The sequence below is a fragment of the Peromyscus eremicus genome, chromosome X (genome assembly GCF_949786415.1).
Source record: "Peromyscus eremicus chromosome X, PerEre_H2_v1, whole genome shotgun sequence".
NCBI classification, from domain to species: domain Eukaryota; kingdom Metazoa; phylum Chordata; class Mammalia; order Rodentia; family Cricetidae; genus Peromyscus; species Peromyscus eremicus.
In genome coordinates this window covers 95853522-95869090 of record NC_081439.1, presented here as the reverse complement: position 1 = coordinate 95869090, position 15569 = coordinate 95853522, and the positions used below count along the sequence as shown (strand labels likewise).

Genomic DNA, 15569 nt, shown 5'->3' with positions numbered 1-15569 from the left:
GAAAGAGATGTCTGGATAGAGGGTGTCATTATGGGTCTAGGGAAAAACCTGGTGCTAGGGGAATTTCCAGGAATCCACAAGGATGACCCCAGAATAAACTACTAGCAATAGTGGAGAAGGTGCCTGAACTGGCGTAACCTGGTTATCAGATCGATAAATATCCTGTCATCATAGAGCCTTCATCCAGGAACTGATGGAAGCAGGTAAAGAAATCCACAACCAAGAACCAGGCCGAGCTCCAGGAGCCAGTTGAGAGAGGGAATAAGAATGAGGAAGACGGGGTCAGGATCATGATGGGGAAATCTACAGAGACAACTGGACCAAGTTCGTGGAAACTCATGAACTTTAGACCAACAGCTGTGGAGCCCTCATGGGACTATACTACCCTCTGCATGCGGGAGAAACTTGGTCTCTTTGAGGGGCCCCTGGCAGTGGGATCAGGATCTATCCCTGGTGCATGATCTGGCTTTCTGGATCCCATTACCTGTGGTGGGACACCTTGCTCACTCTTGACGCATGGTGGAGGAGCTTGGTCCTGACTCAACTAAACGTACCAGGCTTTCCTGTTCCCCCATGGAAGGACTATCCCTTTTGGAGGAGGGCATGGGTCATTGGGGGGAAATGAGGGAGGAATTGGAGGAGCGTTGAGAGGGTGATCTGTAGTTGGTATGTAAATTGAATTTAAAAATTAAAAAATAAAGCCATTTCGTGTACCCAGGATAAGACCTGGTCCCATTGCCAGCGGGTGGCATGAGGAGAACTTGCGGGGAAGCGGGAGAAGGGGAGGGAGGGAGAACTGGGGTTGGTAAGTAAAATTTAAAAAAAAAGTATATAAAAAATTAAAATGAAAAAAGAAATGTGGCAAAAGACATCAAGGCCAGCAGAGCTCCCCTCAACTTGTAAGTGAGTCAGTGAAGAGAGAGGAGACAATTTGGACATTACACTCACTTCTTGATCCTTCCCAGCATAGCACTGAGCCAAAATACACAATTTGGGACAATAGGTACATTAAAAATCATGGTTTGAATTACATCTCAATTTCATTATCTCCTTTTTTTGAGTCAAGGTTTTACAGTCTGGACCTAGGTAGACTGGAAACCATTGTGTACACCAGGCTGTCCTCAAAATCACAGAGATCCCCCTGCCTCTGCCTCCTGCATGCTGGGATTAAACACATGTGCTACCATCCTCAGTATTCTCTTCCTTATGGCCAAGATGTAAGAGGTATGATGCATACTTGTAGGCAGAGTTTTTTTCCTTTGGGCCTCCAGCTCACAATTTAAAAAATGACATGGAGACATACTATTAATTTGAAAAGCTCAGCCTATAGCTTATGCTTGTCCCACTAGCTCCCATAACTTAACCCATTTATATCAATCTATGTTTTGCCTCATGACTTTTTACCTCTCTTCCATCTTGCAACTCCTGTTTCCTCTCCATGTGCCCTGGTGTCTGTCACATGCCTAGATGCATCTCTCTTCCTCACTTTCTGCCTGGAAGTCCTGTCCAACCTCTTTCCACCTAGCTATTGGCCATTCAGCTCTTTATTAAAGCAATCAGAAGGCGCCTTGGCAAAGACACATCTTCACAGTGTACAAAACAATTATTCCACACTACATACTTATTGATTTTTTGCCAAGCTGGTCTTTGTGGTACTTTGATGTCACAGCTGGTTAGGTGTATTTGTTGTTTCCTTCCCTTGGCTGCTTGCACAGCACCAAGTACTATGAAAATTAGTCCTCAGAGTGCAGACTTTCAGGTCAATTCCAGCTTGGATCCTTCCAGTCCGGTGTCTGAAGCACATGGTATTTCCAGCAAGAGAGACTTACCTCCAACTTCTGTGAGATGGTCAAGGGCAATGTCAATACCCATATTGTTTTGGGACTTTCAAACTCCCCTTACCAACAACTCAAAAGGGAGTGTTTCATCCCTGGTACTGGGGATTTTGCTAGACAGTCTATGGTTTTTTATAGAAACATTGACATCTCAGCTGAGGGAATTTTCATTTAAAGTACAGACGTATACACACACACACACACACACACACACACACACACACACACAGAGGAACACATACAAGTAATTTTAGATAAATAATCATTTTCTTATTTAGGGTTTCTGTTGCTGTGATGAAGCACCATGACTCAAAATTGAGTTGAGGAAGACAGGGTTTATTTGGCTTACATTCCATATCACTGTTCATCAGTCAGGATAGGAACCTGGAGGCAGGAGCTTATGCAAAGGCCATGAAGGAATACTTCTTACTAGCTTGCTCCCCATGGCTTACTCAGCCTGCTTTTGTATAGAACCCAGAAACACCAGCCCAGAGATTGTACCAACCACAGTTTGCTGGGCCATACCCACCAATCACTAACTAAGAAAATGCCCTACTGGGTTGCCTACAGCACAATCTTATGGAGACATTTTCTCAGTTGAGGCTCCCTCCACTCAGATGATGCTAGTTTGTGTAAAGTTGACACAAAACTAGCCAGCACAATCACTATGGCTTTTTTCAAGCATCCTTACTGTTATTTCCACCACTTCCCCTCCATCCCCAATTGTATTGACCACCTTCTCTCCACTCCAATGAAAACCTCCCCTGTTTTCACTATTTCCCCCCACATCATTTGTGTATTGTTATTCTTCACTCTAGGGCTCCTTCCCATGCCCTCCCCTCTGTGCTACCACTTGACTTTCATAGTTTCTGCACATATGCCAGTTTTCATATTCACATCTGAAGATTTGGAGGTAGGTATCACAGAAAAATGAGAACATGTGTCATTTGACTTTCTGTGTCTGTGTTAATTCACTTAATACAATATTTTCTAGTTCCATCCCTTTGCCTCTAGATTTCATTTTCTTTACAGATAAATAGTATTCCTAAGTGTATATGTACTGCATTCTCATTACCCATTCATTAGTTGAAAGCTATTTAGGTTATTTCCTTTTCCTAGTCTTTGTGAATAGAATGGTAATGAACAAGACTGAGCAAGTATCTGGGGTAGGATGTCAAGAACTTTGGACACATGCCAAAGAACTTCATAGCATGCTTATCAGGTATGAGTTTTCCTGCATATGTATACACACTACATGTATGTCATGCCCACGGAGATCAGAAGCGGTATCAGTTCTTCTGGAACTGGAGATAAAGAATGTTGTGAGCCTCTAAGTAGGTAATGGGAATTTAAGCTTGGTCCTCTGCAAGAGAAAAATGCTGTTAACCACTGAGACATGAGACATGTCTTTCTCTTTTTTTTCCATTTTTCTTTATTAAGAAATTGTCTCCTCACTCTACATACCACCCACAGATCCCACCTCCTTCCTTCTCCAACCCCCAGCCCTCTCTTCCAAGCCACCCAACATCCCCACCTCTCCCAAATCAAGGTCTCCCATGTGGAGTCAGTAGAGCCCAGCACACTAAGCCCGAGCAAGTCCAAGCCCCTTCCCACTGCACCAAGGCTGCACAAGGCATCACACCACAGGCACCAGATTCCCAAAAGCCTGCCCAAATTTTTTTTATGAGGCTACAGTTACCCTGATATCGAAAACACACAAAGATGCAACAAAGTAAGAAGATTACAGACCAATCTCCCTCATGAACATTGATGCAAAAATACTCAATGGAATACTGCCCAACCGAATCCAGGAACACATCAAAAAATTTATCCCCCATGACCAAGTAGGCTTCATCCCAGGGATACAAGAATGGTTGAACATATGAAAATCTCTCAATGTAATACACCATGTAAACAAACTGAAAGAAAACAACCGCATGATCATCTCATTAGATGCTGAAAAGGCCTTTGACAAAATCCAACACCCCTTCATGATAAAAGTTTTAGAGAGTTCTGAAATATAAGGAACATACCTAAACATAATAAAGGCAATGTACAGCAAGCCAACACCTTAATGGAGAGAAACTCAAGAGAACTTCAAGTACTATATTGAATAAATATGGAGAGAGTGAACAGCATTGTCTTGTTCCTGCTTTTAGTAGAATCTCTTTGAACTTTTTGATGTTGGCTGTTTCTGTTTCCTTAGGGCTTATTTGTCTATTCAAATTGTTTATCTGGTCTTGATTTAACTTCGGTATGTGGTACCTGTCTAGAAAAATTGTCTGTTTCCAATTTTGAAGAGTACATGTGTTAGAAGTATGACCTGATGATTCTCTGGATTTCCTCGTTGTCTGTTGTTATGTCTCCCTTTCCATTTCTGATTTTGTTAATTTGGATGCTCTCTCTCTTTCTGCCTTTTGGCTAGTTTGGATAAGGGCTTGTCTATCTTATTCATTTTCTCAAAGAACCAACTCTTTGTTTCACTGATTCTTTGATTTGTTCTCTTTGTTTGTATTTCATTGACTCCAACTCTCAATTTGATTATTTCCTGGCATCTCTTCCTCCCGGGTGAGTTTGTTTCTTTTTGTTCTAGAGCTTATAGGTGCGCTATTCAGTCACTAGTGTGAGATTTCTCCAATTTCTTTATGTGGGCATCTAGTGCTATGAATTTTCCTCTTAGCACTGCTTTCATAGTGTCCCATAAGTTTGAGTATGTAGTACATTCATTTTCATTGAATTGTAGGAAGTCTTTAATTTCTTTCTTCATTTCTTCCTTTACCCATTGGCGATTCAGTTGAGGATTATTCAGTTCCCATGAGATTGTAGGCCTTCTGTAATTTTTGTTGTTGTTGAAATCTAAATTTAAACCATGGTGGTCTGATAGACTACAGGAGGTTATTCTAACTTTTTTGTATCTATTGAGATTTGCTTTGTGACCGAGTATGTGATTGATTTTAGAGAAAATTCCATGGGGTGCTATGGATAAGGTATATTCTTTATTGTTATGGTGGAATATTCTGTGGATATCTATTAGGTCCATTTGAGTCATAACATCTGTTAGATCCCTTATTTCTCTGTTAAGTTTCAATGTGGCAGATCTGTACAGTATTGAGAGTGGGATGTTGAAGTCTCCTACTACTAATGTGTGGAGTTTGATGTGCGATTTAAGCTTTATTAATGTTTCTTTTACATATGTTGGTGCCCTTGTATTTGGGGCATAAACATTCAGAATTGAGACTTCATCTTGGTGGATCTTTCTTGTGATGAGTATGTAATGTCCTTCCCAATCTCTTTTGATTGATTTTAGTTTGAAGTCTATGTTGTTAGAATTTAGGATAGCCACACCAGCTTGCTTCTTAAGTCCATTTGATTGGAAAGTCTTTTCCCAGCCTTTTACTCTGAGGTAATGTCTGTCTTTGCAGTTGAAGTGTGTTTGTTTTATGCAGCAGAAGGATGGATCCTGTTTTCGTACCCATTCTGTTAGCCTGTGTCTTTTTATGGGCAAATTGAGTCCATTGATAGTAAGAGATATTAATGACAAGTTATTGTTAATTCCTGTTATTTTTTTGTTGGTGGTTGCGTTTGTGTGTATGCTTTTTCCTTCTTTGAGATTTGCTGCTATCTATTGCCTGTTTTTTTTTGTTTTTGTTTTTGTTTTTTTTTTTTTTTGTGGGAGCAGCTAACTTCCTTGGGTTGGAGTTTTTCTTCTAGTACTTTCTATAGGGCTGGATTTGTGGATAGGTATTGTTTAATCTGGTTTTATCATGGAATAATTTTTTTTTCTGTCTATGATCATTGAAAACTTACTGGGCATAGTATTCTGGGCTGGCATCTGTGATCCCTTAGTGTTTGCAAAAGGTCTGTCTAGGGCCTTCTTGTTTTAGACTCTCCTTTGAGAAGCTGGGTGTAATTCTGATAGGTCTTCCTTCATATGTTACTTGAACTTTTTCCTTTGCAGCTTGTAGATGTAACCTTCATGTTACATAAGAAACACAGAGCCAATTGTAGAGTTAAAAGCCCGAGAGGTCAGAGCAATAGCTAAGAGCTAAAAACCTTAACCTTCACTGCCACTGCTGTCCTCCTTAGCGAGTGCCCTAAGGTAGCTGCTGTATGATTACCAGATAAATTAAGGGTGATTGTGTGAAAACAGGCTTTCTTTCTGTAACCTTAAATTCCAATCCTGAAACAATTTCACTGTTAATTTCTTCTGTCTGAATCTGAATTTCTCTACAATTCATTTTAACAGATTTAACAGGTTTTTCTAAAGCTTTTATCCTGGCACTCAAATTGACTATCATTTAAATAGTAAAATAAGGATAAGGAAAGTAATAATGTGCATAATCCCATCAACATTAATCTTCTCATATAGTTGTTCCATTTGCAGACTGCCTAAAATTTTATCAAACAAAGCCCAATTTTCTACCAATGTACACATAAAACCCTTTTTTTTTAATGTGGAAAAAAATTTCTCTTTTAAATAGTTTTTTTTTCCTTTAAAATATCTGATATCTTAATTGACTTACCAAGTCTGCATAGAACAGTAGGAATCCGAGGGAATTCCAAAACAGCTACCTAGTGTCCAAGGTGTGAATCCAAAGACACACACACAGAGAGAGAGAGAGAGAGAGAGAGAGAGAGAGAGAGAGAGAGAGCACAAGAAAGCACAGCCCAGCCACAAGTTCTGGCTAAATGCTTAAATCTAGCCATGTGTTCCCGCTTGAGTCTCTTTAGCTCCAACCAGGTGTGCTGACATTTCAGCCCAAAGCAGCTCTATCTGCAGTTGAGTGTAGCTACTGCAATTAGCGGTAGTTCTGGCAGGCCTTAGTTTTTCATAGCACCGGTGTAGCTACAGTCGGTCAGTCAGCCCTGGGGCCTAGGCCGAGCTTGCCCAAGCTGGGGAGTCGGGTAGTTGGCAGGCCGCCAAGATGCTACAACTGGCTATGTGTAGCTCAGGTGTGAGCGGGGACCCAAAAGGCCACAGGCAAGTGGCTTCTCCATGAACTTGTACCACAAACACTGGGCACCAGATGTAGATGAACAGTCTTATTAAATAAGAAACATAGAGTCAAATGCAGAGTTAAAAGCTTAAGAGGTCAGAGCAGTAGCTGAGAGCTGAGACTTAAAACCACCTTCTTACCCTTCCTGCTGCTACTGTCCTTCCCCTCAGAAAGAGACCTACTTCCTGTGTATCTGTCTTTTTATTGACTTTCTGTTCTGCCTTCTCATTGGTTGTAAACCCAACCACATGACCTCCTCATTACTGCCTGTCTATACAGACCTCCAGGTCTTCTATGGTTGGTATTGAGATTAAAGACATGTGTCTCCATCCTGGCTGTATCCTTGAACACACAGAGATCTGTCTGTCATGTGATCTGGATTAAGGGTGTCTGCCACCACTGCCCGGCTTCTGCTATGGCTTGCTATTAGCTCTGATCCCCAGGCAATTTTGTTTATTAAATACAAATAAAATCACTTTTCAGTACAAATAAAATATCACCATATTTCTCCTTTTCTATTTTAATATAGAGAAAAAAGGACAAAAGTTGTAACTAATGTAAGAAAAACTATATACAAGGTTATGACATTATGATTTTTTCCTGTTACATAAATTAATTTTAATTCATTTTACATTTGTTCAATATGTTAAATAAATATTTTATAAGCTTGTATTTTAAGATACTTTATATTTTTCACTAGTGAATTTTATTAGAATATTATGATTTTTTGCTATTACATAAATTAATTTTAAATCATTTTACATTTGTTCACTGTTAAATAAATATTTTATGTGTTTATGTTCTTTTCCTTATATGTTTTCAAGGTTTATTTATATTTTATTCAATTTTTAAATTTTTAAAGATGATAATACAATCACATTCTTTCCTTTTCTATTTCCTTCCCTTCTATATCCTCTCTTCCTGGTTACCTTTCAAATTCATGATCTCTTTTCCTTAATTATCACACACACACACACACACACACACACACACACACACACCCATAAATATATAATTACAGCATTCCCAGTCTATTTAGTGTTTCTTGTATATGTATATGATTCAGAGCAACGACTTGATATTCGTAACCAGTTAAAAGGGTCATCCCTGGGGAAGACTAATTCTTTAGCAGTCTGTACTTCTTTGTTTAGGGGTGAACTCTATGAGATTTCCCCCTTTCAAGTGAGCATATTGATTGGTATTGTCTTTATTCAGGTCTTGTTTAGGCAGTCATATTGTTGAAATATCATGCGTGAAGCTTCCCTTTGATTTCTGGTTCCTACAAACTTTCCTCTTCCTCTTAATAATGTTCCCTGAGCCTTAGGCAAAGGAGTTGGGATATATATATATATATATGTATATGTGTGTGTGTGTGTATCTTGGGGCTAGACACCCCACAATCACTTGTTCTCTGAATTTGAGTGGTTGTGATTTTGTGCAATGGTCTCTCTATTTTGCAAAGAGAAGGTTTTTTTGGTGAGGGGTGAGAGCTACACTTATTTGTAGTAACTGGAATTCACTTAGGAATTGTACTGATTTAGTCAAGTAGTAGTACTGCATTCTCCTCTAGGACGCATGACCTCACTAGCCCCAGCTAATTTCCTAGCTTTCAAGCACCTGGCATGATTTCCCTGCTGTTGAGTGGTCCTAAGTCTAATTAGAGAGCTGTTGGTGGGGTTTCAGCAGCAGTGGTGGAACGTTTGTGTTGGAGAGTTCCAAGGACGAATTTTTAGACAATAACAGATTCTTGAACTGAGCCATGAGTATGGTTGGAAATTGAAAGTGAACATAACAGAAGTACACATTTCTGTTCGCAGAAGTCCAGTGGCTTCCACGAGATGAGATGTGGTCTGAAGGATGGTGTGACTACAAGCGACTTCCAGGAAATCAAGCGCAGGGATCCTATGACTACAAGCGACTTCCACGAAAACAAGCGCCTCCTTGTTGCCATCCCAGTGATGGCAACCATCGATGAATTAACGTGCTGAAGAGACCGCCTCTGGGAGACAAGAGATCATCTCTGCTAGCCAGACCCGATGAAGGAGGCTACAGTAGATACTACTGTCACGTGGATTACCAAAAAAGTGATGAGGGCCGCTGTTTTTCTCAGAATCCAAGAAGTGGCCCACCCTACCAAAGAGGCCCTTATGGCTACCGATGGTCAAGAGATGAGTATGCCACAAGCCGACAGCCTCAGTACAGGGTCATGAGAAACGGCTTTAGAAGAAGACGTTTGTATTCTTCCCATTATTCAAGACAACGATCTCCCCATAAATGGGGCGCTCCTTTTTTGAGAGAATCACGTGTGGGCGGGAAGGACTCCCTACACAGCAGATTTGGCTCCAGTCTCAGCAGTAGAAGCAGGATGCGCTCCTTCCATCAGTCTCGACATCGATGTAAAGAGAGAGCCATCCAGTTTTTGAAAACATCAAGAGATACTGTGCCTTCAGGTTCTTCATCCAAGGTGTTAAAAAGCCCCAGCCGGCTGACTGAGAAGGAACAGGCTGATGCTGCAAGCAAGTGGGCTAATGAAAATCCCAAGAAGTCAGAAGAAAATCACTTGGCTGAAATGTCCGAGTTTGAGATGGGATCCAAGGCTCCGTTATGTATCAACCAGACAGAAGAACCCGAGTCCAACACAACAGCTGGCACAGAATTGTGTGAAGACAGCCAGCTTAGCAGTCGCTCAAAAGTGATTGCATCAAAAATCACGGAGATTGAGAAGGTTTACCGACAAGTCTGTGAAACTTTCGGGATGGTGGTGGAAAGGCTGGTTGAAAAGGATCGTTCCTTAGAAAAATCTATACAGTTTGCAATGAAGCAGAGTTTGCATGAAATAGGTGAGCAACATGTTGAAGAACTCAAGCATTTCATTATGGAGTATGATAATTCTACTCCAGATTTAGGAGGCCCTTTTTGAGAAGAATTAGGGCTCAGTTCAAACAAATTTTTAAAGCTTCTAGATTTTTCCCTTTGGACTTTTGAAATCCTTACTATTTTGTGATGAAGAGAAATACTTTATGATAACTGACCCCATTGCTAGTATCAAATAAACATCTACAATAGTTTTTAAAGTCTCTTAATTAGAATGTTTTCCCTATGTGTAGAATCGTCTAATCCATCTTAATACATCCCCTCCCTTCCAAAAATGATGTTCAATTAATTTTTTAATGTTTGAAAAGGCAGTTCTGGAGAGAAGCTCTCTGTACTTAACTCATGATCAATAGTCTTCCATGATGTGCTGGTCTCCGGGGTATAATTTGTAGTTAGAGATCATTCCAGGTTGCATCATAGGCATTGTTAGCATTTTGAGTTGAGTTTCACTTGTTGCCTGCTTTTTTTCTGCTTTGCAACTTTCAGTGGTGTCAAAATATGCTGTCTTAAGGAAGTAGAACTTAGCTGTCTTGCAATATTTGCTTTGAGAATAATTCTTCTTTTGTATAGGAAAGAAGCACTTAAAAAATCTCTAAAGGACACATTGAAACAAAACCTTCCTCTCAAGTCATTGAACTTAGTTTGTCCCTTCTATGAAGTGAGGCTCCTAACTGCTCTCTCTGAACAACATTATAGATAAGACCGATAGGAGGGGGTAACTTGAGACAAAGATGCATTTTAATTTGAAATTTCTCAGAAACTCTTCTGGTAGTGATAACAAATTCGACTATACAACAACCTGGAGTTTTGTTTTAGGCCTGTTCTTTATTAAAGAGGGACCTGACAAGGAGCTCATGATTGGGATAAAATGATAGATTTCTTGGTTAGTTTCCGTGATCTTAGTTCTGTAGACTTAGAGAATCTCCCTCTTCACATGTGTTATCATAGAAACAAGGCAGAATAAGGCATCACACCACAGGGAATGTGCTCTAAAAAGGCAGTTCATGAGCTAGGAAACAAGGAGGACCCTTAGAGGGACACATGGATCACCTTGGGAAGGAGAAACAGAGAATATCTACATGAGTAAACTGGGGGTGAGGGGGGCAGTGGGGGAAGGGTTTGGGGATTGAGAACATGGTTAACCTAGGGAACTTGGAGTGGGAGAGTAATGAAAGAGATGTCTGGATAGAGGGTGTCATTATGGGTCTAGGGAAAAACCTGGTGCTAGGGGAATTTCCAGGAATCCACAAGGATGACCCCAGAATAAACTACTAGCAATAGTGGAGAAGGTGCCTGAACTGGCGTAACCTGGTTATCAGATCGATAAATATCCTGTCATCATAGAGCCTTCATCCAGTAACTGATGGAAGCAGGTAAAGAAATCCACAACCAAGAACCAGGCCGAGCTCCAGGAGCCAGTTGAGAGAGGGAATAAGAATGAGGAAGACGGGGTCAGGATCATGATGGGGAAATCTACAGACAACTGGACCAAGTTCGTGGAAACTCATGAACTTTAGACCAACAGCTGTGGAGCCCTCATGGGACTATACTACCCTCTGCATGCGGGAGAAACTTGGTCTCTTTGAGGGGCCCCTGGCAGTGGGATCAGGATCTATCCCTGGTGCATGATCTGGCTTTCTGGATCCCATTACCTGTGGTGGGACACCTTGCTCACTCTTGACGCATGGTGGAGGAGCTTGGTCCTGACTCAACTAAACATACCAGGCTTTCCTGTTCCCCCATGGAAGGACTATCCCTTTTGGAGGAGGGCATGGGTCGTTGGGGGGAAAGGAGGGAGGAATTGGAGGAGCGTTGAGAGGGTGATCTGTAGTTGGTATGTAAATTGAATTAAAAAATTAAAAAATAAAGCCATTTCGTGTACCCAGGATAAGACCTGGTCCCATTGCCAGCGTGTGGCATGAGGAGAACTTGCGGGGAAGCGGGAGAAGGGGAGGGAGGGAGAACTGGGGTTGGTAAGTAAAATTAAAAAAAAAGTATATAAAAAATTAAATGAAAAAAGAAATGTGGCAAAAGACATCAAGGCCAGCAGAGCTCCCCTCAACTTGTAAGTGAGTCAGTGAAGAGAGAGGAGACAATTTGGACATTACACTCACTTCTTGATCCTTCCCAGCATAGCACTGAGCCAAAATACACAATTTGGGACAATAGGTACACTAAAAATCATGGTTTGAATTACATCTCAATTTCATTATCTCCTTTTTTTGAGTGAAGTTTTTACAGTCTGGACCTAGGTAGACTTGAAACCACTGTGTACACCAGGCTGTCCTCAAAATCACAGAGATCCCCCTGCCTCTGCCTCCTGCATGCTGGGATTAAACACATGTGCTACCATCCTCAGTATTCTCTTCCTTATGGCCAAGATGTAAGAGGTATGATGCATACTTGTAGGCAGTGTTTTTTTCCTTTGGGCCTCCAGCTCACAATTTAAAAAATGACATGGAGACATACTATTAATAATGAAAAGCTCAGCCTATATCTTATGCTTGTCCCACTAGCTCCCATAACTTAACCCATTTATATCAATCTATGTTTTGCCTCATGACTTTTTACCTCTCTTCCATCTTGCAACTCCTGTTTCCTCTCCATGTGCCCTGGTGTCTGTCACATGCCTAGATGCATCTCTCTTCCTCACTTTCTGCCTGGAAGTCCTGTCCAACCTCTTTCCACCTAGCTATTGGCCATTCAGCTCTTTATTAAAGCAATCAGAAGGCGCCTTGGCAAAGACACATCTTCACAGTGTACAAAACAATTATTCCACACTACATACTTATTGATTTTTTGCCAAGCTGGTCTTTGTGGTACTTTGATGTCACAGCTGGTTAGGTGTATTTGTTGTTTCCTTCCCTTGGCTGCTTGCACAGCACCAAGTACTATGAAAATTAGTCCTCAGAGTGCAGACTTTCAGGTCAATTCCAGCTTGGATCCTTCCAGTCCGGTGTCTGAAGCACATGGTATTTTCAGCAAGAGAGACTTACCTCCAACTTCTGTGAGATGGTCAAGGGCAATGTCAATACCCCATATTGTTTTGGGACTTTCAAACTCCCCTTACCAACAACTCAAAAGGGAGTGTTTCATCCCTGGTACTGGGGATTTTGCTAGACAGTCTATGGCTTTTTATAGAAACATTGACATCTCAGCTGAGGGAATTTTCATTTAAAGTACAGACGTATACACACACACACACACACACACACACACACACACAGAGGAACACATACAAGTAATTTTAGATAAATAATCATAATCATTTTCTTATTTAGGGTTTCTGTTGCTGTGATGAAGCACCATGACTCAAAATTGAGTTGAGGAAGACAGGGTTTATTTGGCTTACATTCCATATCACTGTTCATCAGTCAGGATAGGAACCTGGAGGCAGGAGCTTATGCAAAGGCCATGAAGGAATACTTCTTACTGGCTTGCTCCCCATGGCTTACTCAGCCTGCTTTTGTATAGAACCCAGAAACACCAGCCCAGAGATTGTACCAACCACAGTTTGCTGGGCCATACCCACCAATCACTAACTAAGAAAATGCCCTACTGGGTTGCCTACAGCACAATCTTATGGAGGCATTTTCTCAGTTGAGGCTCCCTCCACTCAGATGATGCTAGTTTGTGTAAAGTTGACACAAAACTAGCCAGCACAATCACTATGGCTTTTTTCAAGCATCCTTACTGTTATTTCCACCACTTCCCCTCCATCCCCAATTATATTGACCACCTTCTCTCCACTCCAATGAAAACCTCCCCTGTTTTCACTATTTCCCCCCACATCATTTGTGTATTGTTATTCTTCACTCTAGGGCTCCTTTCCATGCCCTCCCCTCTGTGCTACCACTTGACTTTCATAGTTTCTGCACATATGCCAGTTTTCATATTCACATCTGAAGATTTGGAGGTAGGTTTCACAGAAGAATGAGAACATGTGTCATTTGACTTTCTGTGTCTGTGTTAATTCACTTAATAAATATTTTCTAGTTCCATCCCTTTGCCTCTAGATTTCATTTTCTTTACAGATAAATAGTATTCCTAAGTGTATATGTACTGCATTCTCATTACCCATTCATTAGTTGAAAGCTATTTAGGTTATTTCCTTCTCCTAGTCTTTGTGAATAGAGTGGTAATGAACAAGACTGAGCAAGTATCTCGGGTAGGATGTCAAGAACTTTGGACACATGCCAAAGAACTTCATAGCATGCTTATCAGGTATGAGTTTTCCTGCATATGTATACACACTACATGTATATCATGCCCACGGAGATCAGAAGCGGTATCAGTTCTTCTGGAACTGGAGATAAAGAATGTTGTGAGCCTCTAAGTAGGTAATGGTAATTTAAGCTTGGTCCTCTGCAAGAGAAAAATGCTGTTAACCACTGAGACATGAGACATGTCTTTCTCTTTTTTTTCATTTTTCTTTATTAAGAAATTGTCTCCTCACTCTACATACCACCCACAGATCCCACCTTCTTCCTTCTCCAACCCCCAGCCCTCTCTTCCAAGCCACCCAACATCCCCACCTCTCCCAAATCAAGGTCTCCCATGTGGAGTCAGTAGAGCCCAGCACACTAAGCCCGAGCAAGTCCAAGCCCCTTCCCACTGCACCAAGGCTGCACAAGGCATCACACCACAGGCACCAGATTCCCAAAAGCCTGCCCAAATTTTTTTTATGAGGCTACAGTTACCCTGATATCGAAAACACACAAAGATGCAACAAAGTAAGAAGATTACAGACCAATCTCCCTCATGAACATTGATGCAAAAATACTCAATGGAATACTGCCCAACCAAATCCAGGAACACATCAAAAAATTTATATCCACCATGACCAAGTAGGCTTCATCCCAGGGACACAAGAATGGTTGAACATATGAAAATCTCTCAATGTAATACACCATATAAACAAACTGAAAGAAAACAACCGCATGATCATCTCATTAGATGCTGAAAAGGCCTTTGACAAAATCCAACACCCCTTCATGATAAAAGTTTTAGAGAGTTCTGAAATATAAGGAACATACCTAAACATAACAAAGGCAATGTACAGCAAGCCAACAGCTTAATGGAGAGAAACTCAAGAGAACTTCAAGTACTATATTGAATAAATATGGAGAGAGTGAACAGCATTGTCTTGTTCCTGCTTTTAGTAGAATCTCTTTGAACTTTTTGATGTTGGCTCTTTCTGTTTCCTTAGGGCTTATTTGTCTATTCAAATTGTTTATCTGGTCTTGATTTAACTTCGGTATGTGGTACCTGTCTAGAAAAATTGTCTGTTTCCAATTTTGAAGAGTACATGTGTTAGAAGTATGACCTGATGATTCTCTGGATTTCCTCGTTGTCTGTTGTTATGTCTCCCTTTTCATTTCTGATTTTGTTAATTTGGATGCTCTCTCTCTTTCTGCCTTTTGGCTAGTTTGGATAAGGGCTTGTCTATCTTATTCATTTTCTCAAAGAACCAACTCTTTGTTTCACTGATTCTTTGATTTGTTCTCTTTGTTTGTATTTCATTGACTCCAACTCTCAATTTGATTATTTCCTGGCATCTCTTCCTCCCGGGTGAGTTTGTTTCTTTTTGTTCTAGAGCTTATAGTTGTGCTATTGAGTCACTAGTGTGAGATTTCTCCAATTTCTTTATGTGGGCATCTAGTGCTATGAATTTTCCTCTTAGCACTGCTTTCATAGTGTCCCATAAGTTTGAGTATGTAGTACATTCATTTTCATTGAATTGTAGGAAGTCTTTAATTTCTTTCTTCATTTCTTCCTTTACCCATTGGCGATTCAGTTGAGGATTATTCAGTTCCCATGAGATTGTAGGCCTTCTGTAATTTTTGTTGTTGTTGAAATCTAA

The 15569-nt window shown here is 40.7% G+C and overlaps 1 protein-coding gene across 1 annotated transcript; it reads left to right on the top strand.

The window, feature by feature from the left end:
- Positions 1 to 8675: 8675 nt before the first annotated feature.
- Positions 8676 to 9752, top strand: LOC131900159 (periphilin-1-like). The gene is given in 1 exon segment (XM_059251524.1): positions 8676 to 9752. A coding segment is annotated over 1 exon segment (1077 nt).
- The last annotated feature ends 5817 nt before the right edge of the window (positions 9753 to 15569 follow it).